Source organism: Cheilinus undulatus, linkage group 6 (genome assembly GCF_018320785.1).
Source record: "Cheilinus undulatus linkage group 6, ASM1832078v1, whole genome shotgun sequence".
NCBI classification, from domain to species: domain Eukaryota; kingdom Metazoa; phylum Chordata; class Actinopteri; order Labriformes; family Labridae; genus Cheilinus; species Cheilinus undulatus.
Window position 1 is genome coordinate 31,292,561 of NC_054870.1, and position 21,688 is coordinate 31,314,248.

At 38.6% G+C, this 21,688-nt stretch overlaps 1 protein-coding gene across 31 annotated transcripts in view; it reads right to left on the reverse strand.

Moving 5' to 3' along the window:
• Window positions 1-204: 204 nt before the first annotated feature.
• LOC121510735 (ankyrin-3-like) overlaps window positions 205-21,688 on the reverse strand; it is a 221,904-nt gene continuing 200,420 nt past the window's right edge. For 19 of the 31 annotated variants that reach the window (XR_005991982.1, XR_005991979.1, XR_005991975.1 and 16 more), the window contains 9 exons: window positions 21,047-21,121; window positions 18,897-19,028; window positions 18,620-18,763; window positions 12,563-14,036; window positions 11,268-11,430; window positions 10,905-10,982; window positions 10,485-10,568; window positions 7,647-10,357; window positions 205-2,258 (listed from right to left, as the gene is read on the reverse strand). Coding sequence is in view for 7 of the 31 variants with exons in the window: in XM_041788930.1 (XP_041644864.1) it covers window positions 10,311-10,568; window positions 10,905-10,982; window positions 11,268-11,430; window positions 12,563-14,036; window positions 18,620-18,763; window positions 18,897-19,028; window positions 21,047-21,121 (2,324 nt within the window). In the remaining 24 variants the exon portion in view is untranslated. Of the gene's footprint in view, window positions 2,259-7,646; window positions 10,569-10,904; window positions 10,983-11,267; window positions 11,431-12,562; window positions 14,037-18,619; window positions 18,764-18,896; window positions 19,029-21,046; window positions 21,122-21,688 lie in introns of those variants that run through there. The other 12 variants (XM_041788925.1, XM_041788926.1, XM_041788927.1 and 9 more) reach the window with 9 other exon arrangements.

A 21,688-nucleotide genomic window follows, 5' to 3' on the forward strand; every position in this document is an offset into this window, starting at 1 on the left:
TACCTGTTCCTTTAATCAGGACTTACAACTTGGTATGACAAGCATACAAACAGCCTGGCACAATGCTGCTCGAGGACACTGGTAAGGAAGAATCATATAGTGTCTTCATAACACAATGGTGATCCAGCTGCCATAATATTGCAAGCATAGAAATAAAGCAAAGAGCAGAACAAAGAGACAAGAACAGACAATTATATTGCGAAATCAATGCATTTTTATTTTTTTTATTTTTAGGTTGTTTTTTTAAAGACGTCTGAAACATTTGTGGTGGCATCATTGCTGCTATAGCCTCTAAAAGACCTTGAATAACCAAAGTGCTAGAATAGTTACATTTCAATGGCTTCACTCTGTTAGTAAGAATTGTACATCAAAAAATCTGCTCAGGTGAAAACACATATCAAACAAAATTGACAAAAATTGATAGTTCAACCATATCAAAGGATCCTCTACCCCCTGATTGACATAGTAGTATAAGGGGATGTTGTACAGCACCCTACCTGACTTCCTTTAAACCCTCCCAACCCCCTCGAAAAAAAGGAAAAATAGTTTTCATGTCCACAGCATAGACATCAGCATACTGAGTCATTGCACCAGTAGAACACCACACTTGAACTACGTGGGCATCTAATGAAAACCAATACAATGATAATCCCTAATGTGATGTCAAGTAAAAAAAAAATCTTGCCAATGATCTAGTGAAAACAAGTCTAGTTGACACTGCATATACAGACTCTCAAGCCTAAAAAGATCACACAGTTTAAGAGTTAAACACAATTTATTTAATGTTTAAATAATTGTTTTTGACCATCCAGTGTTTTTGTCATACAATATGCTATTTAGAGCTACAATCAAATAATGTCTATATGTGTCCTTAATGTGAGTAAGTTTTAAATTAACAAAATAGTTCACCAAAAAAAAAGAAAAAAAAAATCCAAAATGAAATGCCCCAGTTTTCCTTAAATATCACAGCAGCCGTTAGAAAAACCAAATTGACACACTGCTAAAATGATTACAAACAGTCTAACAGTGTACAGAGACTCCTACACCTTATAGCCAATACGCACAATACAGTTATAATTTTACAGCGAGCCAGCCTACTAGCATTTACATTCAGATTAAATCGTTCTCTTAGCAGAAGCTGCCCTCCTGTTTTCACATAGACAGACAAGACATCACACCCTCAAGAAGCTATAGAACTTTTATCATCCTCACTCCGACATGATAAATGTTTAATGGTACCCCTTTTGGATTTAAAATATAAAATTGGTGACAAATGTAAGGGTTATATGTGTACACAGATAAAGGGTTTTATTTGTCATTGAAGTACAGTGTTTGCAAACTTGTAAAAATCGTACTTAAAATAATGTGAACAGCATGCATGAAAATATGAGAACTCTGAAAGGCTGCTTTTTGTAGGATTAGATCCATTACTGAAATTGGATTTTCTGGAAAGTTCTCTCTGTTAAAATCAAACCAGCGTTTTTTTCATGTACAAACATTATACCTGCTCTAATAATTAAATATACAAGAACCTGTGAAGTTACACTCAAATCTTTAAAAGTTGAACCCTTTCAATAAATTTCAAAAGCACTTGAAAAGGTAACTCTCCTCAGTGCATTCTCAACCAGTAACGTAACCCCCATTTTAAAGAATTATACACATTGTAGTTTTATATACAGAAAAAAGCTTTTGTGTTAGCTGAAGTTTTAAAAAGGAAGAAAAAAATCCCAAAACAATTTACATCTTGACAACAATGGGTTCAAGAAAAAACTATAAGGCGAGTGTTGAAGTAGGATCAGAAGTGTTCCGTTTTTGTGTTATTGTGTCTACTTCCACCCTCCGTGTGGATCGAGCTCTTGTGCCATCTTTGGTCACAGTTGCACCTGTGTGGTTTTCGGTAAGGGGAGTCTGTTTCTTTTATTTTCTTCACAGCAAACGATGCTCTGTTAAAAAGCCCTCACAACGCCAGTGGACCGATGGCATGTACTGTTTCACACAAAAACAGGAAGCAGAATCATTGTCCATGGGTCCACCACCACAGTCAGAAAGTGAGAACCCCCACCTCCCCCTCGGTCCTTTGATTGACAGGAGGGTAAGTTTGTCATGCTCATGCGTTTAGTCAGAAGGGTCGGCTTCTCTCATGTTTTTGTTTGAAGCAGATTGTTGCAGACTGGACTGTTCCTGAAGTCGTCACACGGGAACCCTTCAGCCTTCTGAACACTTCTTACTGGGAACCATTTAGCCTGGTTCCTGCACATCTGCAAGACAAAAATAGTCACAGATATATCATATTACACTAAATGAATCTGTGAAAAATCATGCATTTGATTTAAAGTGTTAGGAAACACATGTATATATTTCTCTACCATTTAAAGCTTGTATGAGGAACTTTCTGTTAGTGTTGGTTTTGGTGACTCCTCTGGAGAAAGCAGTATCTCTTGGCAGTTTTTGTTTTGAACATGTGTGAAGCCTGGATTATACTTAGGAACTGAATCAATGCTGCACCTACTGGTGTAGTGACCTACACCATTATGGGCACTACATATTAGTGTTTAGTATGCTACTGTAGCTCAGCAGTACTTTGCCTAATCTCTGCTCGACTGCATACATTAGACCATGATGACTGAACTGAGCTTATTACTGTAAGGTCCAGAATATAAGTTACCCTAGTACAGAAGCTGCGGTCTGTTTTTTAAAGTATCCCAAAGGTAAAAAGGGTGAAACTGTCCTCCTGCAAGCCGTTTCACATAAATTAACCACCTTTTTTCTACTTTGTTCTACTGACTATGAGTAAAGCCGAGCAGCTCACTGACCAGAAAACCCCTGCCTCCTCCTGTCAAATGTTTAGAGGCTGTGTGCTGGGATGGTTTGACTCAGAGAGTAGTTCTCCACTGCATCTGGTGTATTTGCTAAATGTGTGTTTGAAACAATGTCTTGCTTGTTGCTAGTCCAAGGTAGTTAAACAAAGTCTGAAATTTGGCGTGAGACTGCAAAAATCCCACACAAAATATTAAATTCTAGTGAGTCTGACACTCATGAGGCAGGAAAATGCCAATGAATCTACAGTGCCCCTATAGAGAGCACAGCAAATACTTGAATTGTTGAAACGCACATTTTTTTAGCTGAAAAATTAGGTTTAAAAAGAGCAACAGTCTGGGTTATTTAAGCACTGACTCTCTCTTACTAAATACCCTATAACTTAAATACTAAAGCCTTGATTATTATATTATACTGCGTTAAATAATGCTGCTTGTTAAATAGAGTGGCTAGTAAAAATGTTTGTGGCTGGTGATGTTAGGATCCACCGGTCACGGTGGCAGGTTGATGAAAAAGTTAAATCTCAACCCTGATAAATTATAATATGGTAGTATCGCTTGGTAGCCTATGCTGATTTTTATGAGACAGACTCACAGCCTGTGTCCCTCTGTGGTGCTGCCCTGCCTTTGGCTGAGGAGTGTTTTCAGGTAAACCAGCACTCCACAAGCTTTTATTAACTTAACAGTTCTCCCAGTTGTCTTTAAATGCACAATTTTACCTAGAAAGGGAGAAAAGCGATTAAAAAGTCGTACCAAACCCTGCTGGTTTTATCCGTGTTGTTATGTATTGCAGCATTTTCTGAACAGTGAAGCAGCTGCTTGCAATACACAGTGAAAGGGCTAAATTTTTTAATCAGATAAGGTTTTGTGCAGTGTGTGACAGGAGCTGCACGCATTAAAAGTAATGATTGCGCTTGTCTGCACTTTATAAAAACATGTAAGTCATATTGGTATCCAGGATGCAGCCAATTTTTGAAGAAAAAACAGGGATTTAAACACTGGATTTAACCTTTGTAGGAGATGGAGTCGATAAATATTAGGAAACATCTGATTTACTGCAAGTTTTGCAAATAAAAAAGAGGTGAGAGTGGGATTTACAGTTGCTGAATCAGCTGGGGCTTTCCATTTTTGGACACTGAAAGACATACATGAGGAAATATACCTCTGATGTTTTCAACTGGCAAGTACTTTTGTCAATTTTGCCCTTGTGTTTGCAGTCATTTATCCCACACCAGAGTGCACACAATGGCCCTCATTTAACAAATGAGCATACACCAGGAATCTGTGTATATGTAAAGATCGGCATTTCTCAATCAGAGCGTGGGTGTACAATACAGTCAAATCCCACATCAAGTCTGAGCTTGCATAGGAAAGCTTTCAACTCAGTGTGGACTCTGTGCAGAATGAATTTGCTGATGTTAGATTAGATATGGCTTTTAAAATTAATCTGACATCACATCAAACTTCTGACAGTCCTTGTGAGCAACACTGCAATTAAATGATGGTGAACAGCGTGAGCTTTCAGCTGATTTCCATGTTATGCATTATGTATTCCATGTATTTGTTGTATTTGATGAATGAATGTTTCTTTATCCGTTTATCTAAAAAAACAAAATAGACAGGCTGTATTCAGTAATCTTTAAAGATCACCATCATATCACAATAATCAAGATGAAACTTGAGAGGAAACAAACTAAACATTCAGCTTCTTAAATAGGAAATATTTTAGACTGCTGTGAATGAGTTAAGGGTTCAACGGCAAGAGGAGTAAATTAAATAATTTAACTTTATAAACCTTGAGTGTGTGTTTAAGAGCTGACAATGAAAGAACACAAAACATTAATTTCTATTGGATCATAATCAATTGAAATGTCTGGAGGCTTTAATAATCAATCTGATCTACTGTGCTTCATGCGTTGTGCATTGATGTGCAGCTGAAGGCTTAAAGAGACAGGAGCTCATCCAGCGCTCTAAAATATACGAATTACCATTGATATGTCTGGAATGAAAGCTATTCAGAAATATTAGTTTTAACAGTACCTTTTTATTGGCTGGCAGACATGTCAGGCTTTCATTTAATCACATGAACAGTCAGAGGAGAGCAGTTTATCTCTGCCGTAAGCAGAGATATCCGTCTACTCCCCTGCCTCTTATAAATAACTTCTATTTATTATAATAGTAATACCTAAGGGAACTGGGAAGTTTTAGACTGGCCTCCCCCTGTTAACATGCTGCCTCTTTTATAGCCAAAACAGGCTTTTTGTTTATATCTGAACCCAGATGTAAAGAATACTGATTCTATTATTATCTGAACAAAAGACATTGTGATATATATACAATGTATGCAACGCTGTTAACCTTAGCAGTGGTTCCCTTCCATACGCAGTGCTTCTGACTCTCTTTGATTCCACTTTTCAGGCTAAAAAATTAAGTATTTAATTCCTGTCACTTCTCTGACATAAAACTGAAATCATGATAAGGGGATCATGGTGTCACTGTCGTATTATGTATATCCATGAAGTAGACTCTGAGGGTGAGGCTGGGGCGTGTTAATTAAAATGATGATTGTTTTCAGCCGCTGTATTTCTAACACCTGCTCAGTCTCAGTGACTGGCCATGTACTCAAGTTTCATAAATTACATGTAGGGCTTATCATAAATTGACTTCTCAACCCAAATCTTCGCAAGTTCGATAAATAAGGGCTAGTATGCCTGTAGATATTACTCAAAGACTGATGATCGCCTGATGCTACTCAGCAGACCAATGACAGGGCTTGCAGTCTGCAAAGTAACATTCTTGAGATGGTGCATATGATTATATGTAAGGTTCAGGACTATGCAAACCTACAGCTCATGCAATGGCTTAGCTTTGACACAGAAGTATAAATCAGGCTTAAATAATCGTTTTTTTTTAACAGAAAATGGCCCTGTGCAGCTTTAACAGAGAAAATTATCACTTATCATAAATAGCTGGCTTGTAAAAAGTGAATTAATGCTGTTTTGGCAAAGTGTAGTCAGTCACTTTGTCTGACACCTGCCTGCCTTGGATTAAGGCATTAAAATAACATGGTACATAAATTTTGACCAATTTTATCTCTGATTACAACTATTGTTTCCCATTGTAACTGAAGAAAAATGCTGATTAAAATAGCTAAATGTTCACTATTTTAGTGAAGAATCATCCATATTCATATATCAAACTTGGTTCTAATGGCAGAGCCTTTCACTCTTTTAAGACTTCTTTCCCACCAGTGAAAACATTTGTGAAAGTCCAAAAAAAATCATCACGATTCTTAGTTCTTTTGTATGACAACCTGACAAAATGTTAACAAGACCTGGTGGTGCGTGGGCTTTTATGGTGACCTCTGTTACCATGGTAACTCTCTGTCAGACCTCACAGTAGTGCCATATTATTTCTGAGTCAGTTTTTTTTGTCCAGATGGAGTGATTCACAGCAAACACAACATAAGGGGTGGACAGCAGCAGGGATTAACGGTCCGGCCGGTGGGATAGCAAACTCTTTTTGGATGCAACAATGCTTTTGTGAGTCAGGGATTTAGACGACAAAAACAGGCATGGAGGGTATCAGCAAGGCCAATATTGTGCTGAGGTGTGTAGCACCTCGCAACTGTCCTCTATGCAAACATATTCAGCAAACAAAGATGGCAGAAATGTTGCCAGAGGATAACCATGCTTAGACATTAGTCAGCCTTTTATCTATGATTCAGGGTAACTATCTGGAGAATGGTAAAATAAATAAATTTTTTTGACATTTTGGAAAATAGTCAGTTTGGAGTTCTTGCCTGGAGTTAGATGAAAAGATCAACATGCCTACTATATGAACACAAGTAACTGAGCTGGAGAGAGAAGATTATTTGCTCATCATCAAAACAGCTTTAACTGTTATTCCCAAATTTAAAAAAACATCTTTTTCAAACAGAAAAAAACATGAAAATTACTTTTTTAGTGTTGGGATGACTTTTGTTGGTATTAATACAATAATAAATTAAACTGTCAGGGACTTCTGTTATCCTTTATGCCAGCTACAGTTATATAAACACATATGTTAAATGTTAATCTTCCTGTTGTTTTTATGTCTCCTCTCCCATGATATCAAGGACCTCTGAGTTGTATCCAACATGGTGGCTGTCTTAATTCAGAGGCTGCATCTGTCACAGTGCACAGTGGTGTATTGAAGGCTGTAGCATTTTTAAAGCTCTTTTGCAAATGTGATCCTTCCCCCTGGGATCCATCCTGTGCATCCTTCATGACCCATCATATACCTCACCACTTCAAGCGAGATAACAGACTCTTATGCCTCAAGTAATCCAATTTTTAAGGGCAGGTATTTGTTTTTAACTCAGATAGATAGCTACAAATACTGAAGTCTAAGTCTGACTGAGCTCTGCAGGCAGTTGCTTTGACCTCATGGCTTGGGTTTTGCTCTGATATGCATTGTCAGCTGTAAGGCCTTCTATAGAGAGGTGTGTGCCTTTCTAAATCATGTCCAGTCAATCGAATTGATCACAGATGGACTCCAATAAAGGCATAAAACATCTCAGCAAAAACAGTCAATTTGATATTTTAGTTTTATATTTTTAATGAATGAGCAAAAAAATCTCAAATTCTGTTTTCAGTTAGTCATTATGGGATACTGAGTGTAGATTAATGAGAGTATGTTTTTGATTGTAGCATCATGCTGCTACATTACAAAATTTAAAAAGTGAAGGGGATTAGAATAATTTCTGAATGCACTGTAAACAGAAACATAAAGAGTTAAAACTGACAACTAGTTGATAATGTTACAGAAAAATACAGTGAGCTATTGTACCTGGTAGAGCACAACCATCCCTATGAGTGGAGCTTTTTATCCCCTGATCTTCTGTCATCTTTTCGCCTGCTATTCCTTGAGCCCTCTCCTTGCTGGAAAACACAAACACACACATTATAATTGAGATATGATATTTTGTTCCCATGGTAGAAGTTGCAACCCACTGCACAAAACCTGTGAAAACCTGAGAAAGAGAAGTCACCACACATTGAGAGATCATCAATGGGATACTAGTAAGAGTTAGTATTGGTTCAGTGTTAGGAAAATAATTGGCACCCAAACAACAAAGCAATCTGACACCTAGAAAAGGAAGATCAATGTTAATGAAAGGAGTTAGAAACAAAAGAAGCAGATTGTGTTTTCACAGCAGAATCACGACGCTCATTAGTCATTCTGTTGACTAATCGGTTAAACACTTTTAAAGACCAGAAAAATCACACAGTCAGGAACACAGTCAGCACCCTCTTTGTTATGCAATACAATAGACAGCACACAGTGTCAAAACAAAACATGCAAGCAGGCACTTCAAATGAACACTTTATTTATTTATATAGTATTTTTGCCCAGAAGAGACATAATGAGGACAATTTTTAATCCGGTTTAATCAACATTTCACCTGCTTCCATAGAAGATGGCGTAATAAAATATCTAACCAATCCTGTTTAAACGTGTTTGACTTAAAGCTGCGCTGGTTAAGCAAAAGGTCGTACTTTAAGGTTTCAAGACCTTAAAGTATCATGAGATATCTGTAAACTATCCTCCTTCAGTGTTAGAAATAGTACTTTGTTGAAATGCATGATAATGAAAGAGTGTGTTTCTGCACGTTTCAGTGTAGCTCAGAGACAAGTGTTTAAAGGTAATGATCATCTTGTTATGGCTAAAGAATAAAATATGTCGTTGACCACATAATATAGTCAATATGCAATGAACTTTACATACATTTCTTGTAATTTTCATAATAAATTCCCATGTTAATTCTAACAAAACATGTTGTTAATGTGCTATGTATTTGAACAATCACATACAGATTAGGTCAATATTATTAGCCACCTTATGAAATTTTCAGTTTTTCCCCAAATAAGCGCTGTTTAACAGAGCAAGGAATCTTTTTAACGCAGCTTTTCCAACATCCTAGTTTTATTTGGGATGCTAACATTATTTACCTTGCACACAAAAACAAAATTATTTCACACACAAAAAAGCAAAAAACTACCAGGGTGTAACTTATTAGCAGTTGTGTCTCCTTTTTGCTGGATAACAGCCTGCAGTCATTTATTGTGGTTTTCAACATGTCTAAGACATGTCTCCTAAGGAATCCCAGCCCATTCTTCCTTGGTGAATCTCTCTAGCTCCTCCTGCTGGGGTTGTTGTTGTGTTGGACTGACAAAGAAATGACCCAGACACAGTTTTACTAATGACTACTTGAGGTTTTCTTTCAAAATCTTCACATATCCTTTTTACTTCATGATTTCTTCCACCTTTACAAGATCCCCATTTCCAGACACAATAAAGCCCCCCCTTCCCTCTCTTATACACCTCTTCCCTCGTTCTCCAAATACAAGCAATGTCTCTGGCTAAAGAGCTCTAGTTTAGTCTTATCTGACCAAAGGGCACACTTCCAGTAAGCAAAATCTTTCTCCAGGTTGCCCTAGCATACTTCAGTCTGGCTTTAAGGTGTCTCTTCTGCAGAAGTAGTTTTTTCTGGTTTGCAACCTTTCAGCCCATTCCTGTACAGGGCTCTAGTGATGGTCTTCTTTGAAACTATATTCCTGACATGGCTAAGTCATTCACTAGTGTTTTGGCAGTTGTTTTGGGGTCTTTGGAAAAATCTCTTACTAGTTTTCTTTCCAAAATATTTGAAATCTTTCTCTTCCTTCCTCTGCCAGGCTTTTTTTGAACTGTGTGGCTCTCTTTGAATTTCTCAATTATACTCCTAATGCCAATTTTTGACACTTGGAAATGCTGTGATAACTTTGTATATCCTTCTGCTGCTTTGTGAGCATCAAGAATTATTTTTATCAAGTCTAAACTGATTTATTTTATCTTTGCCATGATGCTTTCTCAAGTGATGGCTAAAACCCTTACCAAAATTCTTATCCAGTGTGTAAATTGGAAGATTATCCTCAGTTTTACCTTGATTTTACAAGTTTTGAGCATTACACATTATTTCACAGCGGTGGTTTGTGCTATGGCTCAAAAAGGTCAGTCTTAAAGGAGGGTAATAATTCTGACCCTGGTAGTTTTATTTTTTGTGAAATAGTTTTGTTACTGTGTGGAAAGAAAAAATATGTAAGCATCCACAATAAAACTAGGATGTATAAAAGCTGTATTAAAAAATCCTTGCTCTGTTCAGCAGCACTCCGAAAATACTTTGGAATAACTGAAATTTATATTGGGGGGCTAATTATTTCAACCTCATCTGTATGTTGGTTTGCACATCAAGTCTTGCCCAGTGCAGCCTTAAATCGAACTTTTGTGTTAATTTCTCTACAAGTGTTTTTCCACCAATCATGTTCTCTTTTCTGCCAGAGGAATAACTTAATACAGGTTAGACTTGGAATCCAGGAAGACAATAAAAGGGGGATCTTCATGCCAACCTCTTGGCCATCCTCCTGCAGAACGGGACTGTGCTGAAGGTCTCGGAGCCACATGTCTCCTCCTTGGCTATCTGGCGTGGGAGAAGACACCCGCCGGATGACCTTCCTGATTACCTGTACCATGTAGAAGAGTTTTGACAAAGAGGAAAAGATCTGAAAAAGTCTGTGGCCATAAAGACATGGAGCTCCTTGAGATAGGTTTAACATCAGAGCTGGGGATGAAAACCAAATAATACATTACTTTTCTACTGATGAGGTTACCATCTCGGTCCACATAGTGTTCCTCTGTCATAGTCTCACCTGGGATATTCTTCGCTTCTTCTCCCTGAAAATGTTTGTGGTTAGAACATGAGTAAAGTCACATCAACAGCTGATTCAAAGATAATAAAATAATCCCACACCATCACCACACCAAGGCAACTTCTTAAAAGAATCTGTGTCAGAAAGAGGCAGCAAACTATGTTAGCCTTCAAAGAGCTGATGAAAACATGTCACCATCAACTCTGACAATGTTCAAACGTCACCATCTCTATGAGCACAAAGAGCGAGTATCAGCAGGTCACCAAGAAACCCCACTTCAGTGCACAGCAGACTCTAAACTAAACCAAACCAAACCCAAGCCAAGTCTAAATCCAGCATTTGCACCAGGCTTTCAGGGTACCTTTAAAATGAGACGGCGTCGGAAGATTCTAGTGGTTACAGTCTGTTCTTCCTCTGAACCAGAATCTACACTAACACGCTGCTGAAGAAGGTTTTGTGAGATCATTACGAGAAACACAGAGAGGGAGTCAGCAGAAGAAAAATGCACGTATAAAGGAAAGAGAATAAGTTAGTTGTCATTTTGTCATCGTCATGTCCTGGTAGCTGTACCAAAAAAGAGAAACCTGGAATAAAACAATTAATTTGACAGTTTTTAGACATTTCTATTAAAACAGCAGAACCAACATGATACATTGTTCTTTGGAGTTCATTCTTTATGGCCATTAATTTGATTCAATCATTAAACTTATTTCTTTAGCATTACCTGGACTTTTTTCTCTGACACCAGTGCTCCTTCTTCCTTTTTGCCATTTGATGATTCAGATGAGCCGCCCTGAGGTGAGTGTTTTGAGTTGCTGCCGTTGTGTCGTGACCTCCCTGATTCGCCCCTAGATGAGGAAGTGATGGAGTCACTTGAGTTCTCTTGGCTGTTCAGTAAAAGAAAACAAATTTATCATAGCTTTAGTATCCAGAAAGATTTCAACAATGATTCCTTTATATATAAAAAATATATTTTCTGTTAGTTGCAATAATTATAAATATTAAGAGGTATGGCTATGAAAGAATGAGACTGCTCTTATGAGGATAAAACCACATGGTTCACAGTCATACTGAGTGTGTATTAAAGGCTGGGAATTCATGGACAACTGCTGTAAGTTTCCTCTAAGAGACATCTTCAGTTCACTGCTAGCTACTGACTGAAGTGCACATGTTTTCGCTTAGGTGTGGGATAGTGATAAGCTTAAAAGTTGAACAAGCATTAACTTGAAATTTCTGGTGAAATTAAACAAAACAGCAGCCGAATCTTCTCGTACATTAACTGAGACGTATGGGGAACAATACATATCATGTGCACGTATTTGAATGGCACATAAGATTTAGTGAAGACAGAGAGGATGTCCAAGACAATGAATGTTCTGGGTGCCCATACACATCAAAACTTCTGAGAACAATCAATAAATTGAACAAATTGTTTGAAATGACTGACGACTCAGTTTAGATAGCAGAAAAGGTCTGCACTGATATAGAGAGTTCTGCAAATTTTGCATGAAAATTTAAACATAACAAAAGTGTTTCTTTTTACATCTGACTCTTGCTCAAAGGGAAAAAACGCAAGCAAATTTGTGGAGACATTTTGGAACAAACTGAAGGAAACCCAAATTTTCTAGGAGTGATTACACACGCTGAAACTTTGATCTTCCAATACAATCCTGAGACAAAACGGCAGTCAATGCATCATCACCAAGGATGAATAAGAGAGAGGATCTAGTACTGTGTGACTTTTTCCTACGATCAAATCTGTGCTCAAAGGAACACGTTTTGAGTCTGTGTCAAAAGTTAAGGAAAGAATGACAGAGGTTCTGAGACAACTGTCTGAAGAAGACCTACTGCACTGCTTTGATCAGTAGAAGACCTGAATGCAGCAGCGTTGTTGATGCAGAAAGGGAGGATATTGAAGGAGAAAGACAACGTAAAATGTAATTGTTCCATAAAATTTTATTACAGCATTACTCTCTTTGTTTAATAGCCATACCTCGTATAGTGGGGAAATATTTGTACCTTTCCCGCCTGTCGAGCAGGTCTGAGCTGACGCTGCGGCCTGGTGTTGGTGGTTCCACATTGACACTGGATGAATCACTGTGCCAACCTGAAAGTGAACACACGTCTTTTTCTGCCTGTTCAACCTGATGGAGAGTCTCCTCAACACTGGCCTTGATCACCTCTTTATCCTCCTCATTTTCCTCTGAGCCTTCTTCTTTCTTCACCTCCTCCCACAGAGATCCTAATGCCTCTTCTGTGATTTCTTTGTCTCTCCCCTCCTCATTGTCTTCCTCCTCCTCACTGGAGTCAGAAACCCTCGGCTGGTGTTCCTCAAGTGCCTCAACCCAAGGCTGAAAGAAGAGAGGACGTACAGCTTCGTCCTTGGCTTCCTCGTCCTCGTAAATCTCCCTTTTGCTGCCACAGAACCCTTCTTCACCCTTACACTGCACCTCTCCATCAGTGTCATCTTTTCTGTCTTCCATACAGACCCTTTCTTCGCTGCTCAAGTCAAGTTTTTGAGCCTCAGGTGTTTCATTAATACTCTCTTTGCAAGTTTCTGCTTCTATTTCATCACTTTTTCCCACTTCATGCTCAGTTTCTATCATATAATGCTGCTCTTCTGACATATTCTGCACATCTTTTACCTCTTCTACCTCCTCCTTATTCTCAACTTGCTGCGCATTTGCCAAATCTTTCTCTTCTTCTGCAGATCCATCCTTCTGTTCCACTACAATGTTTTTTTCTTCTGCCGTCTTTGGCCTATCTTTAGTTACCATCTCACACTTTCTGTCCACCTTTTTAATTAAGTCCTGTTCCACCCACTTCTCCACTAAGTCATTTCCCTCTGCTAACTCTGCTGCAACCATCTCTGCAACCTTCTCTATTTCTTCTGGCACTTTCTTCTCACTTCCTTTCCAATCTACAACCTCCTGTACCCCATTCAGAGCGCCCATCTGCGCTCTTCTGATTGTCAATTGTGCTCTGTCAGGTGATGAAGGAGTTATGGATGATATTGATGACAGTGAAGGGGAGGATGTGGAGAAAGCCATGTCGATGTCTGAGTCAAACGTGGCAGGGAAAGAGCGTGACCGTGGCCTGTGGCTCAGCTCCATTTCTTTATAGGATCTGTCCTCCTCCTCGCTCAGAAGCAGCTGATCATTAAGAGCGATGTGGGGCTTGCTGACCGTAGAAGGAACAGGATCTGGGAGTTCAAATACCGGGACGGAAAGGGCAAGCTCACAGGGTCTTGGGGGACTCCTAGGGGGGCTGTCGGGTTCTCTGCTACCAGGCTCTATCTCTGGGCTCCAGGGCAGGGGCTGAGGCTGCTGGGAGTCAGCCAGCAAAGGGGTGTCTGGTTCTGGGTAATGGTGGTGATGCTGGTGGTGTGGGTCAAGGGAAGGGTTGGGGGTGACAGGAAGTTCGGGCTCCAGGAAGTGGGGATCAGAGTGCAGTGCAGCTGGGGACTGCAGCTCCGCTAGAATGCTCTGATAATCTGTAGGTGATAGGATGACAAATGTAGAGACGTACACACACTGAAGCATGCTACAAAAAAGCATAACTCCCCATAAACACAAGCACCCTAACACAGACACTGTATGACATGGACAATGGCACAGATGCTTAGGTGTGAAGCATGTATCCAGACAACTAGATAGCATTTATGGTGATGATGTCTGCTGCAACTGAATAAGTTCAGCAAAAATAGAGGGTATGCACATGACGTCACATTCAGCATGAGTCTCTGCAGTTCAAACCAGTGGCAGAAATCACTAGGGAGTAAGCAGTAAATGGCTTTATTTCAGCTGAAAATTGCCATCTTTAAAATGATTATATATCTTTATGATGTTCAACGTAGCAGTTTAAATCCTCAGCTGATGGAATATGTTTAGAGAAATGTTTGGAGCTGTTTATAAATCCACAAGACAAAGCCGTGCTGTTATGAAGGTCACCACATGCTGTATGCATCATATCACAGCCAGTAAGCATTTGGTTGGTGATAAATATAATCTGAACCCCACTCCATTCTCCCTCCTTATCATTGTAAATTTCTGCAATTCAATCATACAGTAATATAAAAATCTTTAAGTCCCTGTAAAGTGACACAAATCTGTATTTTAGGTTTGTTGAATGACAGGCCACAGTATTATGAACCACCAGGCCAACTTTTAGTCATGAAAAACATCTTTAAATTTTTAAATTAAGCTTCAAATTCATGAAAAATCAGGCAGTGATATCTGCTCAAGGATGGTGTGGGAGTGTCAGTTGAATAAGCTGAATCTACGCCCACTCAAGAGAAATTCAATCCTCTCAAATTAAAAAAAAAAAAAAAAAAAGCTACAGCTTGATTGGAGGAATTATCTGTCTGCTCTATTGGACTTGTCAGCTCTCTGTGTCAGCCACCAGGGAAACAATCGCATTTATGCTGTGACAGGCAGACAGCGTAGTTACAGTTAAAAAGTTCTGGTTTCATTTTCTCATCCTGCTATAAACTCTTTAGGTATTCCTAATATCTCATTTTCTGAGTTTTCTGAGTTATAGTTATGCTACTTTCCTGTTTATGAGACGCCTTTGTTGTTAAGCTGCTGCTGAAAACACTTCATGTCCTGATGTTGCTCTTTAAAATAAGAGTTTTCAATGAAGATTAGCATCGGAGGCTTTTATTGTGACAGACTTGGCAGCAATAACACATGTCTATCAACAGATACTTTACTAAACTTAACAGAGAGAAACTGGGGATTAATTTGACTGTTTCCTGGAACAAATCTGTGTTATGATGCTTTTAACGACTCATAGGCCACCGTAGCTGATAGGGTAATTTACCTCACAATAAACAAAAACCAGCATGTAGCTGGCTGTTAACTTTCAACGAAGGCAGTGATGTCAGCTGACAACAGACTGTACTAAGATAACCTGCTCAGAGATTTTTTTATTGTTGTGGCATTAGAGAGGCGGGATAATTCCCCATTGGGAACAGTGAAGTGGTGGGTCCCTCTATTCACCCTGCCAAAGTTAAACCAAGACAGGAAAGAGGTGAACAACTTTCTAATAGTTTAAATCCAAAATTCTGACACACAGTGTTTTTACATGTTTACAGCAACCTTATTCCAACATATCTAGTGTGATAAGACACAAATCTTGGATTTCACTTTACAGGGACTGTAAGTGACAAGGCATCTAAAGAAAACAGACTATATTTTATAGCTGTACATAGTATAACCCCACAATGTCAAAGTAACATGGCTGGTTTTATAGGGACATACGAAAATTGTTAAGTCCAATGAAGTTGATCACAGATGAAATAAAGTAGTCTTTGCAAATTAATGGGGTTTTATTCAGCTAAATAATGAAGTTATTTCAATGTATGCTTTGATGAAGTTAACAGCTGATCTAAAGCTTTGCATTAACCCAAAACTTTAATGCTAATTTAGTTATAATATTTATGATGGTTCGACCCTGGCTGGTGTGTGTCTTTGGCTCTGCTTTGCAGTTGAAATCAGGTCCATACAAGTGCCAGGAAACGAATTTTTGGCCACATATCAGTATCCAAGGTCCATTGTGTCTTTAGTAGACAGCATGGATCTCTTTCAAGTGCAAATATTTCTCATGTAAGAAAATATTAGTCGGGTTTCCTCCCTTTTTGCCTCTTCCCCACTGATCAGACAGTCAGAATTCAGAATGTTTTACACTCCACCTCACAAAGCAAGCATGCTTAAAGTGATGTCAATGCATACAATCTATTAGTATCTAACATTAGCAGTAAAATATTTCAAAACTGCAAAATACATTTTATTGAACATGTTTTCAAAGTCCAAAAGGATAGAAACTAAAATTAGCTATTAGAGAAGTAATGATATATTTTTAGTGACTTTATTAGAGTTGCAGTTAGGTAAGACATCAAAAAGTGAAACATATTTGTGACAAAAGGCCTTGTTAATCATGTGGGATGTGATAAGTGTAAGCTATTAATATTTTGCTGAGGTGTCCTGTTACATGCTCACATAAGATGACAGATGAGAGATGAGAAAAGAGAAAAAAGATAAGAGAAAGAGTGTGCTAGATATATAGTTCCATTGAGGAAGAGTCCACATGGGTAGGATTGACAGGTGGGGCGATGGAGGGCGCACAGGTACACTGACATGCAGGACAAGGAGACAGTGAGCGAAGAGGAGGGGAGGAGGGAGTGGGGCTAGTACAACGAGACCCAGAGGGTGAGGCGGGGGGAAGGGGAGACAACGAAAGAGGTGAGACAGGGCGGGAGGAGGGGGACTCTTTGCTTTGAGGTGTGGCAACCGAAGGTGAAGCACGGCCTGAAGGAGAGGAGAGGATGGGCGAGACAGGTGTGGTGCTGGATTCAGATGGGTTGGGGGCAATAGAGGGTGAGGCGAGGGTGAGGTTTACAGTTGTGGGAGCAGAGTCAGAAGAGGGGGTAGAGTCAGAGGGGGGGAAAGTGTGCAGGGAAGAGGTAGATTCAGATAATGTTTGAGAGGAGGTGTTCGGCTCTGTTTGTGAGAGGTCTGGAGTCGGAGTGGGGAGTCTGGAGGATGTTGGGGTGGATTTGGGTGAGGAGGGAACTGACAAAGGTATGGGTGGTGGAGAAATAGCAACAGGTGAAGTGATGAGTGGGATTGGGGATGACGGGTGAGGTGAGAAAGGGAGGACAGGGGACTGAGCACGGGGGCTCTGAGGCTTCAAGGATTGGAAGGAAGGGGAAAGGAAGTTGAAGTGTGACGGTTCAAACTGGGCTGGAGGTGCCAAGTCTTTGAGCGAGATGGACGACTCGTAACTCGGAGAGCGACGTGAGGACAGAGGGCGGTAGTGAAGCGCTGTGGTAGGGGTGAGGGGAGTGGGTGGGGGTGTTGGGGTCAGCGTTGGAAAGTAGGGAGAGGAAGACGGCACAAGATAGGCTGATGGAGCGCTTCCAGGAGTTAAAGGGATGATTATGCAGACTAACATGTGAAGAAGAGGAAAAAATGAAGAAAGGAGAAAAAGAAAAACATAAAAGATTGTGAAACACGCACAAGACAATGATAACATAACTAAGGTTGTGTGGAGGAGGCATGAGGAATGGATGTGGAGAGGGCAACACATGACTCTTATTGTGTTAAGAGTTGTTATGTGCTGTTATCAGCAGTGGATGCTGCTGTGGGGAGGTGATGGGAGGCAGGAGGAGGAGGTGGAGGAGGAGGAGGCAGTCTGCTTTCACAGAGGAAGAGATTCTCTCATCTATCCGAGGAAGGCTCAGAGGAACTGGAGGAGAACTAGGAGAGCTACGCTAAATCAAGAGAAGTAAGCAAACTCTAGAGGGTTATAACATTTCTACTTAAGTCAGATATTAGCAAAAAACATGAAAAAGTAGGGTCTAGTATGCAGCATGCACAGAACAGGATTCAACAAGCAGATGTAGCTTATTTGTGACAACTGGATAAACTATTTTGACTTGTAGAGGAGTATTTAAGACAGGAATTAAAGCCCCTGTGAGGAGCTGTCAGTTTAAACTAATTTTAGCACACCCTGTGGACAAAGTGGTACCTCTATCTCTTTGCCACTTTGTCCTGCACATGTCCTGTCTTCTGCTTTTTAAACAGTCTAATGGATCATTTCTTGCAAATCTTTGAAATGTGTAATGTAACAAGATGTTTTGGCAGAATGCCGTCAATTCCTTTGTTTGACACATACAGCAGAGTTTCCAGACATTAAAAATTCAGTTTAATGACATACTCAATCCTAATGCTCATGGCCTTTATTTTGCTTGAGTGTGCCATAAAAAGGCATCAGCATTACAGTAAATTCATGCTGTTTAATAATCAGTCAAAACTACTCACAGGAGCTTTAAATAGAAAGATGGTTAGTTGAAATAAGTTGTTTTAAAGTAGTGAAAGTCATGTTAAAGTGTTATTAATCAAATCAGTCAATCAAAAATGTATTTTAGGTGTCATAAGCCAGTTGTCCAAACCAAATCTGACTCTACATCCATTTTTCAAGAGATTCAAACAAATAGTATATAATCCATGCATTGGCACAATAAAAAGGTAGCAGGGAGAGGTAAGAGGTCAGCTAGACAGAGCTAAACTTTACCATCAGCCTGATCCCGGAATACAGCGTTATCATCGGCAAAACATCTCGTGCCTGAAATGTTACCATAGTCAAATATTGGGCCCTCCAGTAAAGTCACAATATCCATCCGATTGACTTTGGTCAGCACTGTAGATAAGGCATCCGCTGTGGAGACAAGCGAGACAACAAAACAATTAAACAAATCCCAAAATAGAGAAGAGAAAGCATGAGAGAAGAAAAACAAATCAAAGAGTAGAGAAATGGAAAATAAGGTTTTCAGACATAAAAATAGCCTTACTTGTGGCATTTTTCCCTTCCCGACTGACCCATTTCTTAAGTAGCATGAAGCTCTGTGCTGTTAGAGAGTTGGGGTTCTCTAATCTGATGTGGTTGATCTCATCCACTGTGAAGTTCATCTCCCGAGCCAGCTCTGTGATGGAAAAGGGACAGCAAGGCAGACACTTACATTCATATCTTGATAAAGAAGATGCCAAGTTATTCACTCAGGAAAACTGAAAGATTTCAAAGATGATTACACAATACTGACATTTGAGTTGAAAGACTTTATACCTTGTAATTTAGTTGTTACCACAATTAAGCTCCAATATTAATACATATAATTTAAATCTTAACAAATTTCACTTTGTTTTAACTTTTCATAGGCACAACCAAGTTTCCAGAAAAGCTTGGACTAAAATGTAAATAAAATGGAAAGTTATGATTTTCAAATCATTAAAAGCAGATATGGACTAGAGCAGTGGTTCTCAAGTGGTGGGTTGGGACCCAAAAGTGGGTCACGGAGCAGTTTTCAGTGGGTCGCCAATGTGTGTCTGGAAAAAAATGGTGGCAAAGGTCTATGAAAAACATCCAACAATTCCATTTATTTTATTCTGTTTTTATGTGCTAAATGTTTTATTAATATTTTAACTTATTTATCTCCATTTCTTGCAATAAAAGAGCTGCTTTTACCATTGGCTAATATGTACATGTTAAAAGGTACTTTTAACAGTGTAAGTTACTTTGGTTAAAAGTTCATTAAGTAAAAGTACATGTCCATAAATCTACTCAAGTAAAAGTAAAAATAATTTCATTCAAGTTTACTTTAAGTATTGAGTATTAGGTAGCTACTAAGGCTGGGCAATGAATCAATTCAAATTAAATTCCAAAATGGCCTGCTGCAATATTTCTTTCACCTGAAATGTGCATATAATTCCAGTTCAGTACATTTTTTGCAGCAGAACTGTTATGCTCTGTGCATCAAGACAATATTCAAGTGTCAATTTTTCAGCATAGTTGGCAAAAAAATCCATCTTTACTTAATTTTGATAACAATTTTCCTATTATAAATGAAAACATCATAAAAAATTATCATTCCCCTCAATATAACAATTCATACTTAAATGTTCAATGAATCAAAATAATCACAATTTTGAAATCTTCAAAATTGTTCATTCCTACTTGTTATTGACTTTCAAGTTGATTTTTACACCACACTGGTTTGGCAGCGCTTATTTTGTTGGCATGATTATCTGTCTTTATTGAAAATAACAGCATGAGAATATGGATCTCCAATTACGTTCTTCAGGTAAAGTCACACTTAATAATAATGAAAAATACAGCGCTATTATTGGCTGTAACGTGGAATCATCTTCTCTCTATGTGCTATTTTTTAGTCAACAGAGATGGAAAATGTAAAAGACATTAAGCCCAAATAAAAGAACAGTTTCTCTGGTTAAAACTTACTTAAGCAGAAGTAAAAGTACTTATTTCAAAATGTACTTAAAAAGGTACAAGTACTCAAAATACACAACAAAATCACAGTAATTTGAGTAACTGCTGTCCATAAGACAGCATTCTAAATTTTTAAATAATGTATAAATAATTTTAAATAATGTGCCCATTTTCAATTTGATATTAACATTTTATTTAAAAAAAGCACTTCCTTTCCTTCTAATCAGCCTTAGAATAACTGACTAAGACAGGCTCAGCCACTCTGGGCTCATGTTTTAGTACCCAGTCATATAAATACCCTATTGCCACTTAGCCAAATTGTGGCATTGTGAGATATTCCATCAAGTGTTTAAGCATTTCACATTGTAGCTTTGGTTACCACTTTCCAAATTTTGAAAACTCAAGTTCAATCTGCAGATGTAAATGTGATCCCTAAATTATGTTCCCTTTGTGACTGAGTCTTAAAGTTGGGATTTATGTTTATTGTCAATAAAATATAGAGTTCCAGAGTTTTGCAAAGCATCACGTCCTGTTTTCATTCACATTTTGTACAGTTTCACAGCTTTTCTTGAAATGGGGTTATGAAAGAACAGTTTCTTTGCAGGTCATTCTGCTAGCCAGAAGAGGGCAGCAAACAACAACCTTTGAGATTAACAGAGCCAAATAAAGGAAGTATGGTCGACATGAGTTACATCATAAATATTTCTCTTTTTCTACCTGTCCAGCTAAGTCCCAAGTGATCTGCAACAATAGCCATCCGCAAGTCTGTTCTCTCACAAGGGCTTTGGGGACCTGACAAGACAGAGGACAACCACATGTTAATAACATATACATTCTCTCCCTACATACACTAATGTCACAGATGGATAAATATGTATATAAGTTTCCTTTTCTGGCCACTGGCTATCATCAAAGTTAAATTATTTTTAGTTGGGTTGAATAAAAATACATTTTTAAAAAAATCAAGCATTTGCTTGTAGTAAAGCTTTATCATGTGGGTTAAGAACTATTTCCCCATGATGGCTAGAAAAGGGTATTTCACATTAGAGACATAATGAGCAAATTAAATATGTTCATAGAATAAGTGGTGCTCTGTGACTGTTTGTGGTATGTATCCTCTAGGCAGGCAGTAACTGTCATGAGAACCACACAAAACAAAGCATAACATGACTCTAAACAACAGACTCTTAGTTCTACACAGCTAGGGTGGAGAAGTCTATGTTAGAATCTAACATGTTTACATGCGAGACACTTTTGTGTGTTTTCAACACTAGTTAGTTTAAATGACAGTTGGTACATGGTAAATCTGTAGGAACACACTACTGGGATAACTTGGTTGCCACCCTGCACAGACAGACA